Here is a 15104-nt window from a genome sequence, read left to right on the forward strand (position 1 = left end):
TTTGCAAGAACATCCTTTTGCTCACAGAGGCAGCATTTATTTGATCAAAACAGTAAAACCAGTAATTTTGTATTATTACAATTAAAAATAAATAAATAAATAATGTCATTTATTCCTGTGATGGCAAAGCTGAATTTTCAGCAGCCATTATTCCATTCGTCAGTGTCACACGATCCTCCAGAAATCATTCAAATATGCTGATTTGGAGCTCAAGAAACATTAATAAATTAATGTAGTAATTCAATTACAGTTGTAATGCTTAATATTTTTCTGTGGAAGCTGTGATCTGTTTTTTCAGGATTCTTTAATTTATAGAAATTTCAAAATTATGCTCAAGCTGTGCTGTATCCTGAATTGCAAATGATACTATTTTTATACATTCTAATAGAAGAAAATGGGAATATGGACATTTTAGTGACATGCATGGCACACATAAAGGATTTACAGCACATAAAAATACATTTACACAAACATTGCATATACATGTACAATTAAACAAAAGATAGAGAGGTAGAAAGATAGAGAAGACATAAAAATAAGAAGTGGACTGAAACATCAAATGCAAATGTTGCATTTAGAGGAATGCATATTCATTCTCACTCACACACATCATCTCAGAAATGTTATTATATGCTATTGTAACGAAGTATCTGTTTCTGCTTGGTTTGATCCTTTTCTGACATAATTTAAATTGAAACCAAACGTAAGAGAAGCTGGTGCCTATCGTAAATTTGGTGTGTTAACTTTTCTGTTGCAGCACATAACACAAAAATATCAATGGTTCCTGTTGAGGAAAAAATGAAATTCTTTATTTAGGCAGTAAAAAGGTTTAATAAAAATTTCCATGACTCATAATCAGTGTTGGGGAAAGTATTACAATATTGCGTTACTCCCTAAAAAAAGTAACTAATTACGTTACTTAAGTTACTTTTTATGGAAAGTAATGTGTTACGTTACTTTTGAGTTACTTTTGAAATCTGGGCAGGGCTTGCTTGTTTGTTTTTAATATAAAAAAGTTCTTCTTTTACAAACATAAAAGCCCTTTCATAAGAAAAGTGAAATGAATACGCCTCAGGCTGAAGGAAATGTAAATTCACATCTGTACAGTAGAGGGCACCGCGCAAACAAATCGCATGAAGAATATGACGCAGGAGGAGAAAGTTCAACACTATTCAGCAATAACTAAAATCAAACACAAATGTGTAATTTTTTAGTTAAATTGGATCATTGAAGGTCAGTAGCAAAGACATTGGTTAATAAAATGGGATTAAATACATAAATGATATTTGTCTTATTTAACATATTTAATTATTGCAGGTTTGTATAATATTCTGAGTTTGCATTTGCGTTTTTATTCATTTTGAGGAATACTGAATCTGTTTTTGTGCAGGTGAGATGAGTAAACACATGTTCATATTTAGTCTAGAACTACAGTAAGATCATGTTCACACACAACGCTCTGCACTTACTCCTGATTTCTCTCAACATGGCAACACCAGAGCTGTCAGTCAATACATGGAAACAAAGTAACCGGAGTTACTTATTTGAAAAAGTAACTCAGATATTTCCTTCTAAATGAAAAAGTAATGCATTACTTTACTAGTTACTTTAAAAAAATAATCTGATTACGTTACTGCATTACCCCCAACACTGCTCATATGTAACTCTACTTAATCATATGTTGAAGTACACAAAAATACACAATGTTTACATTTATGTACACTGTATTTCATTAAAAAAAACAAATACAGAATTGTCTGTGATTCGGTGAAGAATATAACTTTCAAAAAATGGGCAATGAGACAATTTGTGGGTCAAGATAAGTCTTGTAAGGCAACGAGTTTGACAGCGTATCAAGAGCTAAACTTTTAAAACAGATGTTGCCACAGCTTGTCTAATACCAAGTAATACCAAGTAACACACAAAGCCGATATGCTATACATTAGCACAGATACTCGGATCTAGAGCTGTCACTCTTGTACGTCATTTGAGAGTCAATGCTTGACCGTGAGCACAGAAGCATCCTCTCTGACTCCTGAGTCTGCCTTCGTGCCCAAAGATCATTCGCCTGCCCGTTCAAAGTCCTTTGTTTCATAGTGAGCGTCTCGAACTTTACGTACGTCTCTTTTGAAAGGTCGTCGTCTTGTCCATTGTTCCTGCTACTGTTTCCTTTACAGCAGAGACATACGATCTTGTAGAGCAACACCACAATGAGAGGCACCGCGACTGCGCATGCGATCCCACTGGCGATCATCAGGATTTTGTTCTGCCCATCTTCTCCACCGTTATCCAGAGTAGTGAAATCCACACATTGCTCTTTCCCAGCCACCGAACCCTTAGTAACCAAACACACCGTGTAGACCTGGTTAGGCATCAGATACTCCAAGAGCAGCTTCCCTTGACCAACTTCCGTATCGACCGTCTCCTTATCGTCTTTTGCACCGTATGGAAAGTAGAACACTGTTAAGGGTGAGTCGCTTGGCAAACCTTCAGCTCTCCACAGTAAGACCGCCGTGTCACTTGTCTCCTCCACTACCTCAATGTCTTTGAGATCAGCTTTCTTTTTAGACTTTTCACTCGTCAGTGAACCTTTGCCGCCCTTGCTTTGCTGGATCTTAGCTGGCTTGTCTAGAGCCGGTGGAGACCTCTGAATTCCTCCACCTGGTCCCGGACTCTTCCTGGTTGTCAGTGGTGGAACTGTGGTCATGGCAGCTCTGGTTGTGAGAGCAGGGCTTAAGGTAGTATACAATGGCATCTTAGTCCCAGCAAAAGAAGTCATGGGTTGATCGTTGGGCTGCTTGGTTATGTTTATCGGTGGGGATGGCGTTGAGGCCTGCACCCCATCCACAGACAGGGTGATGTACGCCTCGGCATTTCCTGCGAAGTTCTTGGCCTTGCAGCGGTAATCGCCTGCATCCTTAAACACGATACTGTGTAAACTGAGGATGGACCAACGGACCCCCTCGCTTGGAGATTCCTGCACAACTACAGAGACATGTAATGGTAAGCAATAACTTAGAATTTGTAAGAAAAAGGTTAAAAGATACTTTAGATATTGTACTAAGTATTTTTACAGGGATGAACCATTTTAAAATCCTGCCTTCATGAAAGCAATATGTTACAGGGATGTAGATTTTTTAAATGTTTTGAAAAGAAACCTCTTATGCTCACCAAGGATGCATTATTAGGCATTATTAGGAATTATTAGGGATGAACCAGCAGTTAAATTTTGCCTGACACCAAAAAGACAATAATTATTTTTATGTTATAGACAACAAACGATATATAATATTGATGCTACTGATCATATAATTTATATATTAAAATAAAAAATAATGTTTATATATTATTTATATTATAAATAATATGTAACATTAAAATCGGTCCTTGGGGTCTATATGACCCCAATCAAATTTACTTTAAAAAAAAAATGGTTCCCTTCCTTTCAGTGGAATAAGATTTTGTGACTTTTCTACACTTTCTATCTATATTCACATTAAAAAAAACTGGGCTTGATTCGGTTGTTCTGAAGGTACGTAAAAGTTTTTTTTTACAAATTGTAATGTGGTGTTTTGTTTCATGTTCATGTTTTCCATGTCTTTTATTTTGTAATTGTGTCATGCTTCCCTTGCCCTCATGTATTCATGCCATTTGGTTCCCCTGTTCATTGTGTCATGTTCTGATTGGTAGTCTTAGTCATGTGTCTTGTTCCCCATTGGTTTGTTCATGTCATGTGACCCTCCTTGTTTCCTATAAGTAGCTTCATGTTCACATTGTGCCCTCGTCGTGTATCGAATGTATTTAACCCGCTGTTGGTGAGTCTAGTCTGTTTGTGTCAAGTCTGCTCATGCTATGTCAAGTCTGTGTCTTGGATTATTGTTTGGATCACTCTGTAAATAAACTGCACTTGGGTTCTCACTACGCTCGCCTTCAGTGGATTGACTCTTTACACAAATCTGGTCTTTGGGGTCAATATGACCCCACATTGAAATGAATGGGAAATGCGAAAAAAATCTTCTTTTTTTTTCTTTTTCATTTGACAAAAAAAAAAAAAAAAATCTTGCATAAATCTGAAAATGTCCGCACAGAAATGAAGGCCTGGTACTAGAGTACAAATGCAATGTAGAAAAGACATGCTCACTCATGTGCGCTCTCACACACACACACATGTGTGTGACTGCAACAGAGAGCATTTTTATAGAAATTGGCTAATAAAATCAATAAATCCTGCATAAATCTGAAAATGTCCACACAAAACGAAGGCCTGATACTAGAGCACAAATGCAAAAGCAAGCACTTCTAAATACCTCAAACAACAAAAACAAACTCTAACCTTTGAGAAAAATACTGTTTTTAATGTATTTTATAATGTTTCAATATGTATTTACAAAATATATATCAGAAAAGTTGTGAGAGGACCAGTTAGCCACTTCCAGAAAAATGAATGGATCTCTATAGGCCTCTGCTGGATATATATAGTCATTACACTTTTTTATCAAAAACAAGTTTTTCTCTAACCAGCAGATGGCAGAATTCTACACCTAACACCTAGATCAATATCTAGAAACAACTTAAAGGGATACTCCACCCCAAAATGAAAATTTTGTCACTAATCACTTACCCCATGTCGTTACAAACCCATAGAAGCTTCGTTCGTCTTCGGAACACAATTTAAGATATTTTGGATGAAAACCGGGAGGCTTGTGACCGTCCCATAGACTGCCAAATAAATTACAATGTCAAGGTCCAGAAAAGTATGAAAAGCATCGTCAGAATAGTCCATCTGCCATCAGTGGTTCAACCGTAACATTATGAAGCGACGAGAATACTTTTTGTATGCGTAGAAAACAAAACGGTTGAACCACTGATGGCAGATGGACTATTCTGACGATGCTTTTCATAATTTTCTGGACCTTGCCAGTATAATTTACTTGGCAGTCAATGGGACAGTCACAAGCCTCCCGGTTTTCATCCAAAATATCTTAAATTGTGTTCCGAAGACGAACAAAGCTTTTACGGGTTTGGAACGACATGGGGGTAAGTGATTAATGACAAAATTTTCATTTTGGGGTGGAGTATCCCTTTAAATCAAATTTAGATAATCATTTAAGTGATTTTGTCATGAAAATGTAATATTTTACATGCAAGCTAATGGTGTAGTTGAGGAATTTTGTGGTAAATAGGTACAAAAGTACTTTATATCACCCAAAACACAGCTTTAAAGTATAGATGAAAAGTAAACAAAAAAATGATATATTATTTGTATGATTAAAAATTTATAATTTTTTTTACAATTACTCTATCAATTTTGGGGTCATACTGACCCCAAAGACCATAAGTGTAAACAGGAAATGAGGACCATTTGAGGGTTAAATTAGGCATGCACAATATAAAATTCTGGACCGTTTTCTGATAATTCTTTTTTGGCCAGTCACTAAAATCGGCTGACATTAAACGGATAGTTCGCCCCAAAAATGACAATTTTCTCATCATTTACTCACCCTCATGTCGTTCCAAACCTGTATGAGTCTCTTTCTTATGTTGAACAAAAAAAGAAGATATTTTAAAGAATGCTGGTAATCAAACAGTTGATGATCCCCTTTAGTATTTCATACATAGCATTTATTTTCCTATGGAAGTTAATGGGGACCAACAACTGTTTGGTTCTTCAAAAAATCTTCTTTTTTGTGTTTAAAAAGAAAAAAACTAACTCATACAGGTTTGGAACAACATGAGGGTGAGTAAATGATGACAAAATTGTCATTTTTGGGTGAACTATTCTTTTAATTATATTATATGATATATTGTTTTGTCTAAATAAATAAAAAATAAAACACTAAATCATTTTAAATGTTACAACTGTATTTAAGCATCACACAATTATAACGTACAGTATAAAAATGGATATTCATCAGATTTGTTAAAATGGCTTTTTACGGTGTTAAAAAATTGTCAGTGTTTTCAACTTTGAGTAATCAAAATGTAAAAACATGAACGAACATGAACAATTAAATATCTAATATCAATACTATAACTGATAATCAAACAGTCCTAGTTTGCACTTTAAAAGTTCATTTCATTCACAATAATTTGTCTTTTTAAAAGGTCATGTAAACATTTTAATCCAGCTGAAACTGGACCAGTCTGACTTCGTCCAGCATGTATACTTGTTAACTGGACTATATGCGATTAAAAGTCTTTTTAAGCCTTCAAATATTTAATTGCGCATGGTATGATTTTAGGTGAAGACTGTCACTCAACTACAAAAAAGAAAATGCTGTAATCTGATTCAAAATGCACAAATTAAGATACTTTGTGACACTCATACCTGTGACATTGACCGTCGTCCCATCAGCTCTGGTCCAGAGAAGGGTGGGAGTAGGGAAACCAGTGGCATCACACCGCAGAAGCACATTGCTGCCCAGTGGTGAAGTGATCTTAGTTGCTGAAGTCATAACTGATGGCTTGCTGCACTGATCAAGTTCAGCCCGCTGGAACAGAACACCAGCTAAGTTCTCTGGTCCACTGCATGTCAGAACCTGATCCATCAACACCACAGGTATGCTGGCCATTTTAGACAACTCAATGAGCTTGGCAATCCGACAGTCACAGTACCAGGGGTTGTCCTGTAGACCTGAAAATATTGAAATAGTTGCTTAGAATATGTTTATGAAAGCAATATGTTATGTACAAAGGCCTACAAACCTTCAAACTCCAAGCTTTTAACACTTTTTTTCAAACAAGACTGTCAAGTGAATTCTAGTTCCTTACATTCAAATTTGAATGATCATGTTTTGCTTCAGTTCGAATTGCACAACCAGCAAAGTCGTGTTTGATTTGCATGTTTGAATTGAAAGACATATTTGGAATGCATAAACTGACAAAATGTATACCTTCAATACAATGTAAGATAGTTTGGATAAAGGGATCATGCCAAACCCAGAAACAGAATGGAGAAACATTACTTCACTTACTGAACATCTCAACATACTGAAATAAAGACCACAGGTTTATTATTCAACTACTATAATAAAACAGCAGTTTACTCCCATCAAATCAGAAAGTTGTAAATTTTGAAGCCAGGATGTCTTGTCTGGCTCGCACACATCAGGTGTTGGACATTAACACCACAGTGTGCCCATAATTCTGTCTATGGCAGGATGAAGATCGGTTGACTGTAAACAGGGAATTAGACGGTCCACTGATGCAATTCAACAGCTGGATGGTGACAACTGCTAATATTCTGATGATACAGGGTAAATCCCGGTCATATTGTGCTTTTGTGCTCATTTTTACACTTGTATGGCACCTTGTGAAAGTACAGAATATGCAGTTGCATTTAAGCAATATCACACAAGCAAAAGTGCTGTTGTACTGAGACTCTGATTTTGCTTTTGAACAGTTAAATAAATGTACATTTTATATCAAGTAACATTTTAAACACAATATTGCCAATTATATTCCGAAGAAAACAATTCTAATCAAACCATCACAAATCTCCAAGCTTAATACTTGTAGTGGCATTCTTAATATAATATATTAAGGATAATAGGATAGGATAATTCAGTGACTTACTAATTAAGTCAGAGACTGAACTGGGAGCAGCATTCTGGCATACTACTAATAAAGTTTCTGTTATATAAATATTTTGCAGAAAAATTGTAGGTGTAGTATGCTAGTATGCTGTTCCGAATTCACTATTGTACGGATCAGCTAAGTGACTGATTCAATGACTCACTAATAAGAACAGTCACTTCCTGAATGTTGCATTGAATAAATGATTCAAATGTCTCACTCATAAACACAGCCTTTTGTCGTCATCTACTGGCGTAACAATGTAACCTACAGAAAGAATCACTGAAAAATCCACTTATTTGATCATGTTACATGATCCATGTGCATTGGCCAACCGTGATCAATGTTGTTGTAGACTAAAACTCAATTAACATGAGCCCTAATGAAAACACATTTGACAAAATTTTCACCACACATTTTATCATGTCACCTTGACCAGCTGATAAAGTATTCTATACTTTCACTAAATGCCATAAAAGTGTACTCTTAAATTTTATATCCATTATGTCAAACACACATGAATCTATCAAACTATTATAACTTTCTCTTCAGCTGAGATCTGTTGTTTAGATGTCACTGAGCAAACTTATGAATCATCCTCTTCCCAGATGAGCACTTCAAAGAAACTCAAATCTCAGATCCTTCCACACAGTTGGAAGTCCCATTAGAAGATTAGCTTGTACTTAACTTGGGAGAGCCCATGAAGACACAGCCTAGATTTAGATATTTAAAGATCATACATGGACTTACTATAAAAAGAAATGGTGAAGAGAGGGATATTGTTGAATCTTTTTACTTGGTATTTCATATGTCTCCACCCAGATTCTTTGCATTTTAGTGAGCCAACCCTTGTGAAAAAGAAGTACACTTCAGCATATGCTCGAGTACTTATTGCAGAAAAAAATATAAACAAATATGCTTCAAAATGTTTTTGTACTCTTGATTGTATGTATTTTCGTTTTAAATAAAAATATATTTTATAGTTACGTTTATATTAAATACAATGAACTTAGTAATGTTGAAATTTTGTTCATTTACAAATATTAACTTTAAATGTAATAATACACTGAATAATACACTACAGTTAATTATAAATCAGTATTTTACATGTGCTAAAGTAAACACATCAGAATCAGCATGATTAAAAACACAAAAAAACATTAAAGGGATAGTTCACCCAAAAATGAAAATTCTGTTATTAATTACTCACCTCTGTTCATCTTCGGAACACAAATTAAGATATTTTTGATGAATTCTGAGAGCTCTCTAACCCTCCCATAGACAGCAATGTAATTACCACGATCAAGGTCCAGAAACGTAGCAAGGAGATCGGTAAAATAATCCATGTGACATCAGGTGATCAACCGTAATTTTACGAAGCTACGAGAATATTTTAGTGCACAAAGAAAACAAAAATAACGACTTTATTCAACAATTCGTCTCCTCCGCGTCACCCTGGTGCCATTTTGGAGAATATCAACTGAACGTAAACAGCGTATGCTATTCTGTGTCAGCTGCGTCACGCGGATACGTTGTTTTCGTTCAAATCAAAGCATAAACACGTTTTCTACGTTGTTTACGCTTTAATTTGAACGAAAACAACGTATCCGCGTGACGCAGCTGACACAGAATAGCATATGCTGTTTACGAATTGTTGAATAAAGTTGTTATTTTTGTTTTCTTTGTGCACAAAAACTATTCTCGTAGCTTCGTAAAATTACGGTTGAACTCCTGATGTTTAAGTACAGTTAAGTGGCCTATTTCATTAATATTATGTTATCTGCAAGTACAGTTAAAAACATACTTTTAAGGTATGAAGTACACTACAAGTGCACATTTAATACAATTAAATGCACAACTTTTTCTCAAGGGAAAGCTCATACAACTTACTATGAATGCTAATGTGAATCCTCCTCAAATACTGGGTTTCTTTTGCTGACTAAGGTCATTTAGAATGGTAACCCTCTAAAAGAAAGATTTTTTAAAACTCTGTCATAATGTATATTCAACATCATAATGCATAATTAAGATGCGCCATCATCATTTTTACCCACCAAGAACAGTCTTTTGTGATGCATTGGCACTGGGCAGGATGCCTGAAAATGGAGGCCAGATGTCCACCAGGTCAGAGGGAAGGGTAGTCAGCTTGTTACTAGAAATGTCTAGGTAGGTGATGTTAACCAAGTAAAGTGCTGCCTCCACAGGAATACTAGTCAAGCGGTTGTTGTGCAGGTCCAAAGTCCTGAGACTGGGCATCTCTTTCAGAGACTCCCAGGGAAAGGTACCGATCATGTTCCCATCCAGCCGTAGCTCATGAAGAACTTTCAGATTGTAGAAACTGCCAGGATCCACAGACGTGACTGAATTGTATGTTATCCACAGGTAGCGTAACTCGGGCAGGTAATAGAAGGCCTCGGTGGGCACTCGACGCACAGCTGTCTTCTCCACCCGCAGCTTCACCGTGTCCACAGGGACGTTGACTGGAATATCTGACATGTCAGGGTCATTGCATAGAACAGACCTGGGGCAGATTTTTATAGCAGATGTTAATCACTTTGACCAATATGAGCCTATGTGTGATGATGTTCGCTGTGGATTTTATTAGCCTATATAACAGGGGTTCTCAACTCTGGCTCTCGAGATCCACTTTCCTGCAGAGTTTAGCTCCAACCTTGATCAAACTCACCTGCCTGCAACTTATAGTTCTTCTGAAGACCTTGATTAGCTTATTCATGTGTGTTTGATTAGGGTTGGAGGAGCTACACTTTGTAGGAGAGTGGACTTTGAAGGCCAGAGTTGAGAACCCAAGGCCTATAGAATATCAGCTTCATAAAGAAAGGATTTTTTTTTTTTACATTTATGTAATTTACATTTACATTTGCATGTGTCTGATTCTGTATTCACCCTTTATAATTCAGTAGGCTACACATGGTTTCCTCTAACATGTGTGTTCACACTCTACAGCTAAACCCCTCAGATAAACACAAGCTAATAACCCACGTGATAGTTTAAAATCTATTTTTATTCAAGGGATGACTTATTAGCATATTTGAAATCCAGTTTATTTATTAAAAAGTATATTTAGAATTATATTAATATAGATACATTTACATTCTAGACTGTAATTGAATGACACATTTAAAAAAAATTCAAAGACTTAGAAAAACTTCACATTTTTCAACTTAAAAACGTAAAATTTCTAAATTCAAAATATGATTGCAATGTATAAATAAAACATCATTAGGCAACTGCTTAAGAAAGCCTATATTAGGAAATAAACTGATTTCCCTTCAGTGCCAATCTGTAAAAAAAAAAAAATGTATATTACACAATTTTTATTGTATTGTTATATTGATGAAAAATACATATATTTTAAGTTATTCCATTATACATATGTCTTCTATTTTATTTTTTCACATAATAAACTTATACATATATGAACATTTGTTTGTGGTTAAAATGTAAATGATAATTTCTTTAAATGCTAAATTATTCTAATTATTAATTATCTCCGTTATTATTATTACTATAGTGAAACAATGTCCTTACCTGCTGCCAGTGCCATCGCTGCGTCCGTGATACACACAGGTGCACTGGGAAGGACAGAAGGGTTGTGCCACAACCCAGCAGCCCAGTAGAACCTGGGCCACCAGCAGACGATACATCCTTCAGTCAGATGAACCAGCACGGACACACACTCACACACATCAGATCCCACTCGACACTTTATCAGTCCTCAAGGAAAAGCAAGAAAAGTGCCTCACAGCCCACATCTTGTTTAGCATGCTAGCAGGTGAGAGCCGAGAAGAGCGGGAGGATTGGGATGGGTGGGGGGGAACCCGAACCCAGATTAGAAAGAGGATTTCTCAAGGCTGAGTAGGTTACTAAAGTTGAACAGAGTGGGATGGGAAGTGTGTGCGAGTTTATTTGTGTGTATGAGTGCGTTAGTGTGTGTGACTGAGTTCGAGGAGGAGGATAAGCCCTGCAGGCACACGCTAATCGGCTAGAACTACAAGAAGGCTCTTCTCTCAGCATCATCACGTGACCGCTCGCAGACACTCCTTCACCTGGTGTATGAACTGATTTTGGCTGTGAAGTGTTTGCGTGCATGGAGGCTAGATGACACCTGTGTGTAAGCTGAAGTACAGGTCATGATTTACTGAGAGCAGACAGCCCAAACTCTTCTGTCTGGGTCTGAGAGATATATAATGGCTTCAGAAAATACTGAGACAAAAACATACTGACAACTGACAGTGTATGAATAAAAGCTGCGTATGGTACATTAGAAAATGAACAGATTTCCCTTTAGTACCAATTTGTCAAACATGATTAATTGCCAAGGGTGTGTTTTTGAAGGCCAGTGTGAGTATCAAGGGAAAACATGCTTAATTAAAAACATCAAGTGTGTCCATCCTTATAACAATATCTGGTTTGCATGCATTTACCTTGTTGCAATCATTTCTGCTCAGTTTTGTGGAATTTAATCTGTTTCTTTTTGATATTCTTCCTTAGTATGTAAATAAATTATAAGTGTTCAAAAAGTGCAGTGAATTGCTGGCACCACTGATTTTTCTCGAAGGCAGCAATTCTGCTTCTATTATTATGTTATTATAGTTTTTATTATAGCTTATTATTATTTAGTTTTTTATTTTATTTTAGTAGGTTGAGATTTAAAATATATATATATATATTTGTCTATAAAATGTATAGTTCACTGGGGGAAAAAAAGTTTATTGAACATAACATCATGACCTTGAAATAACTGCTGTGAAACTATATGGAAAAAATTATAAGACCTTAAAATGATAAGGCCTTTATCAAGTTATATACAGTGGGCTAAGACAAGAGAGATGTCCTTTTGTAGCCTGCCTCCATGTGGTTTGAGTGAAAATAACAGAGCTGTAGAAACAATGCCTTTCAAAAGTTTGGGGTCAGTAAGATTTTTTATTTTTGACATTTTTTTTAAATAAATGTATAATTTTATTTGGCAATGATGCATTAAATGATTTAAAAATGACACTGAAGACTGGATTTATGGCTGCGGAAAATTTAATTTTGCCATCACAGAAATAAATTACATTTTAAAATAAATACAGAAAACAGTTCTTTTAAATTGTAATAATATTTCACAATATTACTGTATTTTTCATCAAGTAATTGCAGCCTTGGTGAGCTTCTGAACATCGGTGTCCTAAATATTTGATATGTTAGGCCTAATAGTTGTAGTACACTCTTAAAAATAAAGGTGCTTCAAAAGGTTCTTCAAGCGATGCCATAGAAGAACCATTTTTGGTTCCACAAAGAAGCATTCAGTCAAAGGTTCTTTAAAGAACCATCTCTTTCTTACCTTTTTATAATCTGAAGAACCTTCTTTTGCCACAAAGAACCTTTTGTGAAACAGAAAGGTTCTTCATATCTTAAAGGGTCTTTATGGAACCATTTAGACAAAAAAGTTATTCTATGGCATCGTGAAGCACCTTTATTTTTAAGAGTGTACATACCACTGAAACGTTTTTTGTTGAACAACCAAGTGAGTTCATGAAAATACATATCTAAAGCTTTAGAGTCATATATAAACACACAGTAATGTGAAACATATCATATGCAACCAGTTGAAAACACTGTTTTCTAAATTTGACCTTTACAAATTGCTTTGTGTCTCCTCTTTAGTCAGAAGTAAATGCAATTAATTTAGATCTTACCACATAAAAGTAAACCAGCAAAACATTTTCAGAGTGTGTGTGAAGTGCATAACTCCAGCATGATACACAGACTGTTAAGAACAACAACAACCGTATTTATTAACAAGTACACCAGTGTAGTTTATTTATGCAAGCAGTTTGTCCCTACAGATCAGAAAAGCCACTGTCAAGCGGTTGGCACATTTATGTACAAAACAAATGAATGGTACAGCTTGCTACTAAGCATTCTTTAGTGAGAGTACAAAAAGACTACTAGTATACGAGGACAGAGAGAGTGAGCCAGAGTAAGAGAGAGAGAGAGAGAGAGGTGAGAGTTCAGAGAAAGCATAAAATCAGGGGCTCAACAAGCAATAGTAATATAAAGGTTAGAGGAGGACTCAGAGGAGTTAGAGAGATCACCACAAAGTAAACAGGCACAAATCAAACACTACCATCGAAGAGTAGGAGTTTCAGCGCAATGTAGCCTATTTAGCATAGGATTCAAATTACTGCACATTATGAGGAAGGGGATGACCCAGCAAGACAGTCGCATAACAAACTCATAAAAAGATTAAATGAAAACTGTTTTCTTGTTTTTTTTTTCTTTTTGATTTTTTCCATTATTATTATTATTATCATCATTATTATTTTTTGATCCAGTAAAAACGATTACCATTGAATGCATGACCATGCCACAAATAACACTTAGGTTCACAGTCTTTACCTAACATTACAGGGGTGTGACTTCGCAGCCGGAACCCCAATGCACTTACACCGAGAAAGAGCTCACAAAATGGTCAAATAAGTGCACGATACTAGCTCTTAGAAACACTGACAGAACATGACTTGCCAGGCATTAAAAGAATGAGAAGACATTTCCATCGTCCAATATAATAATAACTTGTTAGCAAGACAATGAGTAACTGTCATCAAGATAATATAAGCTCTTGAAATATTTGTTTTCATCGTGATATTCCCCTTTGGAAACAAAAAGCCCACCGAAAGAAAGTGATCTGTCACAAAACATTACCGTGTCGCCTGGTTTTTGCTTCTCCTCCATCTTTTTTCTTGGGTTTTTAGAAGAACACCCTCCCTCCACCCACCCTATCCTGTCATGGAATGTGTTTTTCAATCTAATACGAATTCACCTGAAGTTTATAAGTGCTAACGTACAGTACAAACATTTACAGAATGGCTATGTACAAAAGCTAAAAATCAAAAAACGTCAAATAAAAACCCTGTCGGCTTAACTGTGTCTATATCTATTTGTGTAGGAAAATAAAAAAGAGGGGGTGAAAACGCTGTAGGCTTGTGCATGTGTCGCTTGCTTCCAGTAAAGGGAGAATTGCATTGTTGCTGAAGAGGGGGTCGTTGACACTGTAGTAAGATTTAAATGCTTCATGTCCACTTAAAAGTGGTCAGAAAGTTCCTCTCCCTCTCAGAGAAGTTACAACGCCACTTACTGGCACGATGCGGTCTGAAAACTGGACTGGCACAGCAAGCAAATAATAACCATTTTGTCATTTTTGTATCATCTTGTTAAGCTATGCAATGACATCTGTAGAAAAATAATAAATAAACACTTTATGGTACATCTGTTATATCTTAATTTTGTTTTTTGTCTTTTCTGTCTCAGTTTTTGAGTTTTCTTTTACCAAAATAATGCAGAACGAGCAAGCCATCTGCTGGTATCGGGCTTCATACCTTCTGATGATTAAAAAAAAAGAAGGAAAGAAAGTGAAAGAAAAAGAGAGAGAGAATTATAATTTTTTTTTACCAGATTTTTTTTTCATGCTTTAAGTCCTTGATAACGAGACCTTAAGAGACAGACACACATAAAAATGTGCT

General features: G+C 35.8%; 1 protein-coding gene across 1 annotated transcript; it reads right to left on the bottom strand.

The window, feature by feature from the left end:
* Window positions 1–1623: 1623 nt before the first annotated feature.
* On the bottom strand, window positions 1624–11384 carry lrit3a (info leucine-rich repeat, immunoglobulin-like and transmembrane domains 3a). The gene is made up of 4 exons (XM_016295134.1): window positions 11125–11384; window positions 9630–10096; window positions 6329–6634; window positions 1624–2985 (listed from the first exon to the last, which is right to left on the bottom strand). The coding sequence occupies exons 1-4, from the start codon at window positions 11238–11240 to the stop codon at window positions 1943–1945; spliced, it is 1932 nt and encodes a 643-aa protein (XP_016150620.1). The 5' UTR covers window positions 11241–11384; the 3' UTR covers window positions 1624–1942.
* Window positions 11385–15104: the final 3720 nt, after the last annotated feature.

This window comes from Sinocyclocheilus grahami, unplaced genomic scaffold (assembly GCF_001515645.1).
Source record: "Sinocyclocheilus grahami isolate Dianchi unplaced genomic scaffold, SAMN03320097.WGS_v1.1 scaffold330.1, whole genome shotgun sequence".
Taxonomy (NCBI): domain Eukaryota; kingdom Metazoa; phylum Chordata; class Actinopteri; order Cypriniformes; family Cyprinidae; genus Sinocyclocheilus; species Sinocyclocheilus grahami.